Genomic DNA, 13,879 nt, shown 5'->3' on the forward strand with positions numbered 1-13,879 from the left:
ATGCATCCCTCTGAGCGGATGTTAGCCACTCACCAACCCTTTACTACCGGAACGGAGCGATGGATCTCGACGTGTTTTTGCATGGAGAACCGCGCTGCGGTTACGAACTCAGACACAGGATATGGCAACGGCCCTTTATTGGCGCCTCGAAATACAGCGCATCTGTGCAGAGGACGGGCCCGGTAGGTGGCTCTCAACTCCTAAAGCTGGCTTCACACACAACAAGACTGCATGTCTGTCCGCGGTTAAAATATCTACCGTTCCGCACACAATCTGCACCATCGATCAGGTAATGACTCACAAAAATAACACTCTGTTGAGACATGCATAAGAAGTTCAGTGGCATACATAATGTGTCTCCGTCGCATGGTCCTATCGACCGGCAGGCGCGCCGGCCGCTCGCGGGAACGGCAATACCAGAGGCCCGACTATATGAATTATGAATCTATGACTCCCTAGTCAATGGAGAGTCCACCACGAAACGCGGCTAGAAGGCTATCCAGAATATATCACAGGACAAATGTCGACAGGGTCGCAGATTCGGACCATTTCTTACACACATCTACAAGTAACAATAACAGAGCATTTTCACTAACTGTCAAATCGAGGCAGTTATGAAGAAACTAGCAACCATTTCATTGCAGCAGCAATGCGTAGTAAATAGCGTGGCGGGACGCCAGTGAAATAGACGTTCATTCCCTCAAAATGCCTCTTGTCACCTCATAGGCGCTGGACTGGAGCGGACGGCAAAACTGGACGGAACTGGACGTTACTTGAGAAGACTGGACGGCAGTCTCTAACTGGAGTGGATGAAGAGCTAGAGGCTGGGACTGAACTAGACTTGATCGCTGCTTTGGACCGGACTGACAGCAGCACTGGACTGGACTGGATTGCACTGGACGGCAGTAACTGGTAACGCCCCGGTGAGCTCACCCTGGCCGTCCCACCTGCCGAGACTGGTCACCGCCGGTGTGTGGCGGCGCGGCGCCATTGTCACCACGTAAAGAGGATCGCCGTGCCGCTCCCCCGGCGCCGGTGCGGGGGCCGGGCGGAGTGCGTGTCACCGTTCTGACGGTCATCGACCCGCCCCCGCCCCCGCACCCGCACCCGCCCATCTGCCTGACGACACGGGGCTTTCCAACCCGACCTCAATGTTGAATGCGCTCTCAGCCGGCTTATGGTGAGCGGGTCAATCCTCTGATTCGTGTCGTCGATCCGCTCCACTGTCCAGAGTTCTAACTGTTCTAATTGCTGCTCGGTAGCTCGGGTCACGGCAGACCTGTCTGCCCGCCGACCGCCGCGCCTCAGCATCCCGCCGGTCCTCAGGAGCTGCTGACGAACGGGCTCTTGGTGTGCCAGGCCACCTTGGCCTCGCCCCGGTCTGCGCCGTGCACAGGCGCCACCTCCACGCGGCGCGGTGTCAGCGAGCGCGAGCCCTTGCGCAGCTGGTCGGTGATGGTCGTTCCCACCGTCGTGAAGAAAGCAGAAAAGCGCAACTGGAACACAGAGGACGGAGCGGCGTCAGGGGGCGAGTGCGTGCGCCGGCGGTGAAGAGAAACGGGAAAAGAACCCATCAATGGTGATGGTGGTACAGGGCATCCTTGGCCACTGTCTTTCCATTCAAGGACTTCCACTGGGTGTAGCTGCTTGATCCAGCAAACAGCAAGTTGTATGCGCAATGCGCATATTATGCAATGTCAATTATCTCGAACCAGGGATCCTGGTAGTCGGAAGGCAGCGCCTTGCCGGCATTGTTTTGGAGAAGAAATAACTAATAGCACGCACAGTCGCACAACTTCAGAGGAAGTTGTGTTTGTATCCAAATCTTACATGCCACGATGTTATTACACATGTGTCGGTGGCGGCCTGCAAGACAACTTATCATCATTATCAAGGTTCATTTCCATGTCGACAGGCAATTAATTTCGTTATGTCTTCCACTTTACCTATTCCCGCGGTCCACGCAGTATAATTAGTCCCCAGCGGCGTTGCCACGTCAACAAAACTAGCGCCACCGCAGCAGCCTATTACCATGATGATCCGATAATTGTCCTCGCCATAACACAAATTAAAATGGATCTCAATCGAACAGTTTATAGATTGACACTGTCGACTGTGGGTCGGCTCTTTATTTGGCGGAGCGGTATCGAGCGCCGTCATTTCCCTCGGCACATGCACGGCTGCCGGGCCCGAAATAGCGGCACGGATGGCCGCAGAGGATCGACTGGGGGGCCGCCACGCACCCGCCGCCTGCCGCAGCCCGGACCTCACCTTGACAATGTTGATGCACATGGAGGTGAGCGCCAGCCCGAAGACGAAGTACGCCATCGACGCGGCCATCGTGGCCGAATCCTGCAATGGAAGGCAGTCGGAGTGTCAGTCAACTGGCGTGGCTTTGAGTGGCGGTCTGCAGGCCAGGCCGGCTATTAGTAAAGTGATCATGGGGGCACTCTAATGCCGGGGCGGCGGTCCTCGTCGCAGCGCTGGTGACGCCGGTGACGTCAGCGACATAAAAGGTGATAAGTGGCCACCGAACGATGTGTCAGTGTGGATGGTGGGTCAACCGACCGCCGGCTCTGGCCTCTGAGCCAATGAACGGTGTGTGGGCCCGCTGCCCCCCCCCCCCCCCCCCCCCCAGCTCCAGGCCTCTGAACGGTCGTCAATGTGGGCCCACTTGATTGCTAAACCCCGATACGCAAACAAAATGTGGGCCCCCCGACCGCGAACCCTGCCTCCAAACGGTGCCTAGCCTGCCGCTCCGGCCTGCCAGTCCGTGCTCCACTGCTGATAGGAAGCACAACTGAGGCCGTACCTACCGACAAACAAGGCTATCGCCCGCCAGTGGCCGGAGGCAGGCACGCACAATGATAATAACCCTAGCTGCTACACAACGGACACTGATTGTTATATTACGTGCCGCACAAATACCTACCCGACGCCAACTGGCGACGACATTACGCCGCTCTTCGACTGTGGAGACACCCTGCTTTTTTGACAACAGATGATCTCATAACAAAAAGACCCAGTTAATAATCAAATAATGAACGGTTCAACTGCCCAGTAAAAGGATTGTGGAATGTTACCAACTGCGAGACGACGAATTCCACTATGTGTAATAGGTACAGGGAATCTGTTAAAAGGTCTGAGTGGGCCAACTGGAAAATAAACCAGGAAAGTTTTACGACTGCGCGCTTTGGAAGTGGCTCGTTTGGTATTCGCTGGGCGGGAGGGGGTGGGGAATACCAGAGGTTAACGTCAGGGGCGGCCTAACAGTGGTCAGTGGTCACGGCCACGGGGAGGTTGGCTAGCATAGGTCACCCGTCAGGGGAAGGAGGGGAAGCAGCGGTCAACGTCATTAGGTGGGGTATCAGAGGTCAACGTCAAGGGGAGGAATACAAGCGGTCAATGTCAGGAGGGGAGGGATAGCAGCGGTCACTGGTCACCGCCAGGGGGAAGCAGGGGAAGCAGCGCTCAACGTCAGGGGAGAGATGGGAAGCAGAGGTCACCGTTAGGGGAAGGGAGGGAAGCAGCGCTCGACATCAGGAAGGGGAGAAGTAGCAGCAGTCATCGTCAATCGCCAGTGACCGTGGGGTGAACCAGCGTTGGGCTGAGGGCTTCAGCGGCCAGGCGCAGGGAAACACGGGGTCAGCAGTCCGGAAACATACGGTCGCGATTGCCCGGCCCGTGACTGCGTGCATAGATTGGTTTAGCTCGGTAGTGGTGGTGCCGGACACTCGGGGTCTGCAAATAACCTCACCACCGGGCGAAATTGAGGCCGACTACCCCGCCGCCTTTGTTCCGCCCGAAACTGGAACTGGGCCCATGAATTACAGGTCTTTGTTTGCAGGCGAATGTGCAGCACGTCAGCACGCGGCATGCAGATCTATTTTAAAATGCACATCAACTTTGTGGCACACATGATAAAGCTGGGCACTTTTTCAGCGACTTAAGTGGCACACACCGCCCGTGATACATTACATTTAATACATTATGCATTATAAAGTAATAATATATATAAACTTATTTTAATGGCCTAAATCTCAACAAGACCCAAGACCCTAGATTAATAAATAGATTATATTGTACTTAATTGTATTTTCAGTGTCTTTCATTGCATGTTACATAACTGATGGCTCATTTCAAATTATTCGCGTTATTATCATGTGGAAACGCGTGAATGAGTGAATGTTATCATTGACGGGCGCATAGAGGCGTGTGACGCACTGAGGGTCGCATTGTTCCTTTGATATGTCCGCCAACAGCGAGGAGGTCCGGGAGCCAGTCACGCCTGTGGGCTGCTCAAAGGATCCGTGCGGCACTCGAGGCGAGCGGACTCTGTTGATCCGGCAATGATAAAGGCGGCCAGTGGCCACTGTGTGAATTGGTTGATGTCCATATCGGGAGATACAAACACGGTATACATTATCACGTCACCTTTACCAACACCTCGATGGAGGACGAGTGTTTGAACACTCAGCAAATGGATCACTCCCTCCCCTCTGGGTTTCCCGAAATGTTACGTGTTTAATGCTTACTCATATGTGCAACGTTTGCCACAGCTCGCATAAGCCCGTCTCACCCAGACCCAGGATTACTTTACCACCAAAGGCACTAGTTTTACACAGGCCGAGCAAAGTGACTGATTGCGTTGGAACCGGAAGAATTCGTATGGAACATGAGGATGTCTGAAGTGCCAAGTATATGAGTACTCACCGAGATAACATAGTCTCCAAATCCAATAGTAAACATGGAGATAACGACAAAATAGAGTGATTCAAAGTAGTTCCAATCTTCTATTTGCTGGAATATTGCTGCTCCCATTAGAAGGTAACTGAAAACAAGCGCATTATGGTTAGTTGTGCGCACAGTGGATATAGTTGCATAAAGAAATGTTTGGCAGGAAAAAGGTGACAATAACCGGTCATCTGTGAAAGCTGCTCCGTTTCATGTTCGTTTATGCCTACATGTTTTGTGTTTTGAAATTATTGTTATCGGGCATGGATCTTATCGTTCGGTGCTTAGTCCATAGGCACTTTTGGGGAACATTATACCCACTTTACTAAAAGATATGTCTTTGATAGATGATGTTAAGTTGGAATTATTCACTGGAGCAGTTTTATCAGTGGAACTTTTTCTGAACTATAGCTAAAAATATTCATCATTCGATTGGATACGTCATGGGATCATGTTGATGAATTATGTATTAATTTTATAATGATTGGTTTGGATAATACCCACTTACCACAGCGCTAATGACAAGGCCACCATTATTGGAAGGTCAAACTGCTCGTCCACCACGTAACTAGGACTGCTGGCTCGAATCTGAAAATATGAGAAAAAAATAATAAGTGACTTCCACAATCAAATTATTATATGATAAAAAACAACAACACTACTTAAACGTTTGTTTTAGTAGCTAATTTGCGGTCACAAACATGGGATCTCGACACCACCGACGATCGGTCGTCACGAGAGATGACGCCGACGATGACCTTCCCGTGCCGGGAAGGCCGGGAAGGGGTGGCGCGGCGCCAGCGGTGACCTCCCAGCTGTATGGAGGCGGGCCGACCCCGGCTCACGCTCGTTTATAATGCAACTGAAATGAGGTCCGGCGGCGGCCTGCCCCCAAATGAGCAGCCGGCTAGTGCCCACGGCTGGAACGTGCTGGGTCTCAGCGCGGTTCCGCCGCCGACCCCACAAGTTCCGCGACTCCCGGCAACCCGACCATCACAGGCCGGCCCGGCGACCCGACCGGTGACCCTACAACCACAGCTCGTCCCGGCAACCCAGCAGCACACCGCGTGATCACCGCTGCACCGCCTATTATTAGTTTCCTGACGGTCTCCACTTGGCTAATGAGCCATGCATTTGTAAAGCACCGCTCTGCTGAATAAGCCACTGGCATGCGATTTCTTTTCACATAAAACGACAGGACGCTTATGTTGGTCCACATAAACGTCACAGAAGCACTACAAATGCTGCTCGGAACACATTCCCACTGGCGGCTTTACCCAAACATCTAATTCGAGAAATGCGGCTGGCGTCAGCAAATGAAATGTGTTGCCCGGTCTTTACCTCACCCTGGATACGGCTGCATACACAAATCAAACGATGTACCAAACCAATACAATTCTGATCGATCGTCATGTCGCATGCAATGCAAACATCTCTCTCTCTCTCTCTCTCTCTCTCTCTCTCTCTCTCTCTCTCTCTCTCTCTCTCTCTCTCTCTCTCTCTCTCTCTCTCTCTCTCTCTCTCTCTCTCTCTCTCTCTCTCTCTCTCTCTCTCTCTCTCTCTCCCTCCCCTCTTTCTTTGCCTCTCCCACCTCTTTCTTTGCCTCTCCCACCTCTTTCTTTGCCTCTCCCCCCTCTTTCTTTGCCTCTCCCTCCTGCGTTCTCTCTCTCCCTCTCCCTCCTGCGTTCTCTCTCTCCCTCTCCCTCCCTCCCTCTCCCTCCCTCCCCTCCTTTTCTCTCTCCTTCCTTCCTAACACACACACACCCGGACGGCGGCAGAGACGGCCTGCAGCGAGCGGTTCGGCGAGCGAAGCGTGTCGGCCAGCCGGCTCAGAACGGCCCACATCAGCTTCAGCGAGCGCGTCAGCAGCTTGCCCGAGTCGGAGAGCAGCACCAGGAACAGTGGTGCGCCTATCAGCGCGTACAGCATGGTGATGGCGCGGCCGACCGTGGTGGCCGGCACCATGTGCCCGTAACCTGCCAGACAGGCACGAGCAGTCAGTGGTGTCGGCATGGGGAGACGTCGGAGCAGCGACAGGAAGCACAGTGAAACGTCAGACGCAGGATGCTTTCAGAAGGGAGGAGACCACAGCGCCGTGAGAAGTCGCCGAATCATTGCTGCCAGATGTTACCGACGTTACCATGTTACACTGTGAGACATCAGAAGTCAGCAGTTGGAGCAGCGTCAGATCAAGACGTCACCTCCGTGAGCCACCAACGTCAAACATTAGACAGCAAGCGTCACCACACTGTCAGAAATCGACCCTGGCCGTCTCTAGACCGTTAGATTTCAGAAGACATTGGATGCTTAACCTTCGCAGGCCGAGAGGAGGCAGGTGCCCCCACACCTGCCTCCTCTCAGTCTTGAAGCTGTTCGAATGAGATGATCTCCCATATCATTCTATTCGGCAGGTCTTCCTGAGTCAGAGCTGCTTTCCTGTCCCGCGAGCTCAATTTGATCGATAATTATTGACGAACTCCGGATGAGATGACCTCGCATTGCCCCACGACTTTGACAGCTCCCATCCCGTGACGATTTTCGTTGCTTTCTCACAGTTCCTCGGGACGTGATTGCAATGGAAAGCTGAAAGCTGACAAACCTAACCTTCAATTATTCCCGGGCAATGGACGTGGCATTGCCGCTGCCTGACCGCTTGGAAGAGCGTGAGAGTTCCGGCTAGCACCTTGGTCCACCGGATGTGGTGCTCCATCGCCCTGGCAGGGGGGTCGATGCGACCCCCCTAAGGTTTTTCGAAGATAGCGTAAACACGGCGCCGCCAAATTTGGCACAGCTTCTAGGGCAACCTTTTTACATATGACCTGAAAATTTCAGGTCCCGGTGACCTTGGGTCAGGTCACCAGGTCAGAAAAACGGTACAAGGTCATGGTCAAATTTCAATTTTCTTTTTGCACTTGTCCAACTCACAGTTTTGGACTGATTTCCTTCAAACTTTCAGGATGTGCTAAGTTCACCGAGTTGTATAACATATAGTTCGGGTTTTTTGAGGTCACTGACCTGAGATCAGTTAGAGGTCATTACGTCGTAATGTTAAGCCTATGGGAAAATACTAAATTCGGAAAATACTGGAGATATCCGCTTCGTTCTGTCACTTTTGTGCTTTGAAACCACAGTACTTAACAGCAGGTCACTTGGTGCTTCTTTGTTTGGTGTACTTATCCATGGCTCATGGGTCAGGTCAAATGAGGTCAACTGAGGTCAAATGACGTTTTTGCCAATAACTTGGCACACAATGACGCTAGAGCTTAAAAAAATGGTATCATTGTGTTCCTGGTGATCAGCCAAATCGAATGATATGCGATATGATGCAATTTAGTCAACTTGAACTTAATTAATTAATTAAAGTTTACTTAAAATTTAAGAAAAACTTTAAGTACACTTAAGCAAGCTAAAAAGAACATCATTCGACGCGCCTTGACGTGCTGAGTTCACTGGTGCTTTTCTTTTTGCTCTATCTTAATTAGATCAAAAGTTATAAGTGAAAAACTTTTGACCTGTTTTTAGCGAAATTTTTGCATTTATACCCCCAAAACCCCCCTAAATATTGACCTAGAGCAACCAAATTTGCACAGGGGCGAGAACTCCAGGGGGCCCACCTACCTACCAAATTTGGTGTTACTAGGTGCCATAGGAGCCAATCGCGAGGGGGGTTGCATCGACCCCCCCCCCCTGCCAGGCCGTGTTATGAAAAATGCCTTGCCAGGGCGAGGGTTAACCCAAGCTAACCATTCAAGCCGGACCTATAGGCCCGGGCCTATAGTCATTATAGTGACCTCGACCACATTTTCAGGTTCAAGTCAGGTCACTGACCTATGACGTCATGCACGGTTAATAAATATCACAATTTTGCAACACCCTCGGTGCCAATAAATTTTCGGCAGCTAAAAATTATAAGGAAGAAGTCCCTCACAACTTGATATCTCAGATTTTTCCTACCTAACAGTTGCTTGAGGTCAGGTCGTATACGCAACCATACTATTATAAATCAATCGATAAATCATGAACCTGCTATTTTGGCGATTGAAATGATTAAAACCATCACAAGCACCTGGAATCGTGAGATAATACACTCCTTCTAGGGTCCAATGCTGATTTTTCATTGAGGAGCGTGCATGACGTCACTTGAGGTCATACGGAGTTTTTCGTTAATGCCTCTCGATCATATTAGCTAGCTATCTTAGGCTATCATTGGACACAGCTAGACCTGCTCAATCGAATGTAATGCAATAAGGCCTCCTTTGACCACCTTGTGCTATTAGCGGCTTTGACCTGACCTTAACCTGAGGTGCTTAATCCACCCTAAGTTGACCTCACCCAAACAAAACAAAAAAAAAGGATCATGACGAACACAATGGTGCTTAAAATCGCGGCTCGCGACCATTTTTTTTTCTATTCAACAAACAAGACCTCGCTACGCTACCATTGGGTCTCAGAAGTGAGTCAGAGGTCACTGGTTCAGACTGGTGCTGGATTCACCCGTGATTGAATCGATTGGATTGAATCAAACAAAATTTGTTGAATCAAAAAGATTTGATTCACCATCTTGTTCGATTCACAAGCAACTATTGAATCAAACGAATTTGGAATCCTAGGGTTGATTGAATCAAACAAATTAACTAGGTATTCATAGAGAAGTGACAGTCTGTGCATGAACTTAAGAAATTGAAGTGGGCATAGTTCATTATCAACAAATGTTAAAGGGACCCTCCCACCTTCAAAAAAGTTTATGAATTGGCATGAAAGTGATGTCGCTCGGTTCAGAAAGAGCGAAAACGAATATCTACCAAATTTCACCGAAAAATATTCACCGGTTTTCAAGATATTAGACTTTTACTTTTGTTTACTTTTTTGGGATCTCCGCTGTTTCTAGCGACTTTATTTTAGAAGTGCGGCGTTTGCGGCAGATGTTGCGCGCAAATAGCATATACCATCGCGTGCTACAAAACGTTTTAGTCAAACATTTAAAAATCGTTAGATATTTGCGCTGACGTCACACATTCAGAGGGGTATTCCTAAGCATTAGCCCCTCTGAATCAAAATGCTGCAATTTTGAAATTCAATATTTCCGATTTAAGGCATTTCTCGATGTTGTGAGTGCCGAAACCGGTAATTGTGAGCCAGGGACCCCATTTTGGCTATCTCAACTTAAATCTAATGTTAAGGTGGGAGGGTCCCTTTAACAGTGACTAACACTACCACCATGTCATGATAATTGCATGACAGCAAAAAGAACACAACATATACCTACAATAATATCCCTGATATTTTTCATATTTTATATTTTTCAATCGAATCGAAAAGAATCGTTCTGTAACTTCTTGGCTGAATCAAACGTGAATAATTCCTTTTTTTGTTTTTTGATTCTCTGAATCAAAAGGAATCGATTCACTAATGTTTTTTAAGGAATCGGACAGCAGGACCTAGTATCCTTCAGAGTTATCACAACCTCTATCTATATCTCGGAGTTTTTCAGAGAGGTCATATGAGGTCAGGTCGGTCACCGTGACTTCACCATTACCTACCCATAAGTCAATTGGGAAATGCGGAAAATGCATGCTATTTTAGCGCCGGGAATGATGTAAATTTTTGGTGAAGTTATTTACCAAAAAACAAACCCGTGCTTTGGGGCACTTGACCTAACCTCAGAAGTCACCACCGGTTGACAGGAGACCTTAAAATTTGGTACCAATCCCTACCAATCAATTACTACCAATCAATCGTTACGATTGGGTACCAATCGTAACGGCGCACACGCTGTTTCGCGAGACTCTAGCTCAATTAGGGGCGAAACGGCGAAGGGGGTCGTAACGACCCCCCTTTCGGCAGGGTTGTATGTAGAAAACCAATAGGTCCGGCCCCTCGCCGGACCTATCGGTTTATTTCTGAACAAACCACGGCCTCCGCGGAAGAAACCACCGTTTGATTTTTAAAGCCTAAGATCACCATGTGACCTCTAAGTCAAGTGCTCTAAAGACGGGGTCAGTTTTTTTGTGAATAACTTTGCCAGAAATAGTCATAAAGCCGCGACTTTGGCACCATCGTGTTTGCCATGCTCGGGCGCATCTTGCTGTGATGAAGTAAGCTTTGGATGTTGACTCCAGGTTAAGGTAATGTCAAAACCACTTAAGTCACTCAGTTGGTCGAATGAGATCATGTTGCATATTATTCGGTTCGGGAGGTCTTTCTGAGTTCATTGTTGGTTCATGGAGAATTCCGAAGAGCTTTGGAACGTCATATGTGATGTCACTCAAGGTCAACATGGCATTTCCCGGCATTATATCTCAGAAACTAATTGATATACGATAAAGCCATTTTAGAGGATAATAGCAGGCATGTGTGCGAATAAATCGATCGCATTTTCAACCCTTAAAAGCTTATAACGAAGAAGATCTAGCCGGAAATTTACTTAATTTTATAGGGGCAAAACCTGCCGTTAAAAGCTGCGATACCTGTACCTGACCGCAGGTGACCTTTATGAGTAACCTGAGACATATGTAGAGTTGTGACTTGCGAGTGCTAGAGAGGTCTCTACGGTCATATTAGTTTCATCTAATTGCAAAAGATGCTCTGGTACTTCTGGCTCTGAGGGTTTTGCAAAGTTGAAACATTGGTGCCGTTAGGACCTTTACTTATGACGTTAGGTCAGTGACCTGACCTGGAAATTTGGTTAGGGTCAGAACATACAGCTTGAATCACATGTCAGGTATGCCAATTTCAGCTATTGCATACGCGTTTCAAGTAATCGCAAAGAAAGTCTTCAAGGTGGTGGCCCTCTCTCCCCACCCTCCATCCCAAAAAGAGAATTCAATTGCTTTAGCTTTTAAGGTGACCAAATGATTAATACACTGAAAGCAATGCTAGTTCGTGCCTTTTTGTAGCTCCTCTAGGTTGAAATGTAGGTATGTAAATTGGCGTGCGTTGCATTTTACAAGAAATTTTAACAATGGGTAAATTATGTAGGTAAGTTGCCTAATACTTATGCTACAAACCACTTTTCATTAACACGGCCCTAATAGCCGAATGTGATTTCCGAAACGTTAACACGTGGACGTGATTTATGAATAGATCGTTGTGAATGAATAGTTATTATTCCTTCCATGATGGTTATCACTGCCATAATTTGCTTTATTAAATACGAATGATATGATTTATCATCTACCACCAGGTGCCATCATTTATGTAGTTATCATCGAACACTGCTGCTGACGTATATTCTTACCTAGATAACTACCACTTACTGCACAATTCCTCAGTATTCGATCGTTTATTATTTCTGAATTAACCATATAATTCAATAAACAGAATTAACCGTCGAGGTAAGGCTCGGCTCCTGGATAGACAGGCCCCATGCACTGTGTACCTGGTGGAGAGACTTCCGAACTCTGAACGCGCACTCTAATTCGGCTGGGCCACGTAGTGATCGTAGACACAAGCTAATCTTCTCGAAGTTTGCTATTTCGTTAGAAATTGATGCATTTTTTGTGAACCTACAGTGTGGTGAAAAGAATAATCGATAGATGAAGCACTTTTGCTTATATGGTTAGATTTTGAGGGTCGTAACCAATATGTTAAACTCTGCTGGCTAAACGGCTAGAATTGATGAGGAATGGTTTTTGCCTTATTTTCCATACCTCAAGGGCCTTGTTGTGTCATGTGGCAGTGTGCGAGTTGCTGCGTCAAATTTTTCTAACTCTTCCCACTGCCTAGGTCAACAAGGTCCCATATTTCCTAGCGGGTTGAAGGGAAAGTTACTACGATCTATGGGTTACTGATTGATGTGTTTTTGATCGCAAATTTTCCTATTTGTACATATATTCAAGAACTGTTGTGCAAATGTTCTTTCGATCTGACCCGTAAAGGACATGGTCATGGCGTGACCTATAGGTGTCGAAGTGATAATGGCAAAGTAGCTCCAGGTCCTGGCGAGTCGTTTGGTGTCGGTATGGTGCACTCTTCACTGGGTGGGCCGCAATCTGCTATGCGATGTTGGGATCGTGACCTAGGCATGACGCGAGGCATGAATGGTTCGGGTCACCTATTCCTCCATTCCGGCTGTGTTGTTTTCAAGTTTCAAGTGGATCCGATGCGTCTCAAACCTGGGTGGAATACGGGCCGAAAAAGGGGTTTATTGACCGACATACGTGATACTGACGTTTACTTTTTGGGTAAAATAGGGAAAAATAAATTTGGAAAATATTTGGCGGCGTTCAAACATTCTTCCTAGCGGTTCTGATTCAATGGCAAAGTATCAAACATATGTCAAAATAGAAATTACAGCAAAAACTAAAAAATCGCTCTCGGCCGCACCGTCTCCTCTACCACCTACAAGATCTCTGCATGAGTGTACCTATACGCATAGTGCACCTGACAGCGTCGTTAGAACATTTAAGTCATGACTCATGGGCCTTACCTATAGTGGTGATGATGGTGCCGCTGTAGAACCAGCCCGACCAAAAGTCCCACTGTGGACTGGTACGGTAAAAGCCCCGTTTCACCATGGCTACTAGGTCCGTCTCGAACTGCACCACGCGCTCTGTGACGTGCGCGTTGAGCGCGCCGCGCAGCTGTCCGAGCAGCCTGCCGCACTCGGATGACACCGGCTCGCCCTCCTCGGACGCGTTGTGGCACGACAAGTTGGCGAGCAGCTGCTCCATGATATCGTCCACTACGCCCTGGCGCAGCGCCGCCGAGCGCTCAACACTCTCGCGGTCCAGCGGGCCCTCAATCGCCTGGAACATGAACGAGCCCAGCACGCAGTAGGCGAAGATGATGCCGAACAGGATGGTGGTGGTGACCCAGCGGCGCGACAGGCCCGTGGCGCCCGTCAGCAGCCAGCGCTCCTGCTGCGCGGCGGCCGCCTTCTCCGCTCCGGCCGAGAGCGGCGCGCCGCGGCTGGGCGGCGGCCGGCCGCGCTCGCCGCGCTCCTGGTCGCGGTGCTGGCCATCGGCCGCCGCCGGCTGGCCGGCCGCGTCCAGTCCGGCGGCGGGCGGCGGATCGACACGCAGCAGCTCACTGACCACGGTCACACGCACGCCGTCGGCGTACATGGGCCCGCTCCGGCCGGCGGCGTGACGGCGACTCGAGTGGAGTGACCGCCGCCGCCGCCGCCGCCGACGGAGGCGACCGC

The 13,879-nt window shown here is 49.5% G+C and overlaps 1 protein-coding gene across 1 annotated transcript; it reads right to left on the reverse strand.

Moving 5' to 3' along the window:
• Nucleotides 1-120: 120 nt before the first annotated feature.
• LOC122382496 (potassium channel subfamily K member 15-like) lies at nucleotides 121-13,874 on the reverse strand. The gene is made up of 6 exons (XM_043367892.1): nucleotides 13,163-13,874; nucleotides 6,499-6,710; nucleotides 5,243-5,322; nucleotides 4,714-4,831; nucleotides 2,272-2,352; nucleotides 121-1,496 (listed from the first exon to the last, which is right to left on the reverse strand). Exons 1-6 carry the CDS (start codon nucleotides 13,797-13,799, stop codon nucleotides 1,323-1,325), a joined length of 1,302 nt encoding a protein of 433 aa, XP_043223827.1. The 5' UTR covers nucleotides 13,800-13,874; the 3' UTR covers nucleotides 121-1,322.
• Nucleotides 13,875-13,879: the final 5 nt, after the last annotated feature.

The sequence above is a fragment of the Amphibalanus amphitrite genome, unplaced genomic scaffold (assembly GCF_019059575.1).
Source record: "Amphibalanus amphitrite isolate SeventyFive unplaced genomic scaffold, NRLGWU_Aamphi_draft 000140F_arrow, whole genome shotgun sequence".
Lineage (NCBI taxonomy): Eukaryota > Metazoa > Arthropoda > Thecostraca > Balanomorpha > Balanidae > Amphibalanus > Amphibalanus amphitrite.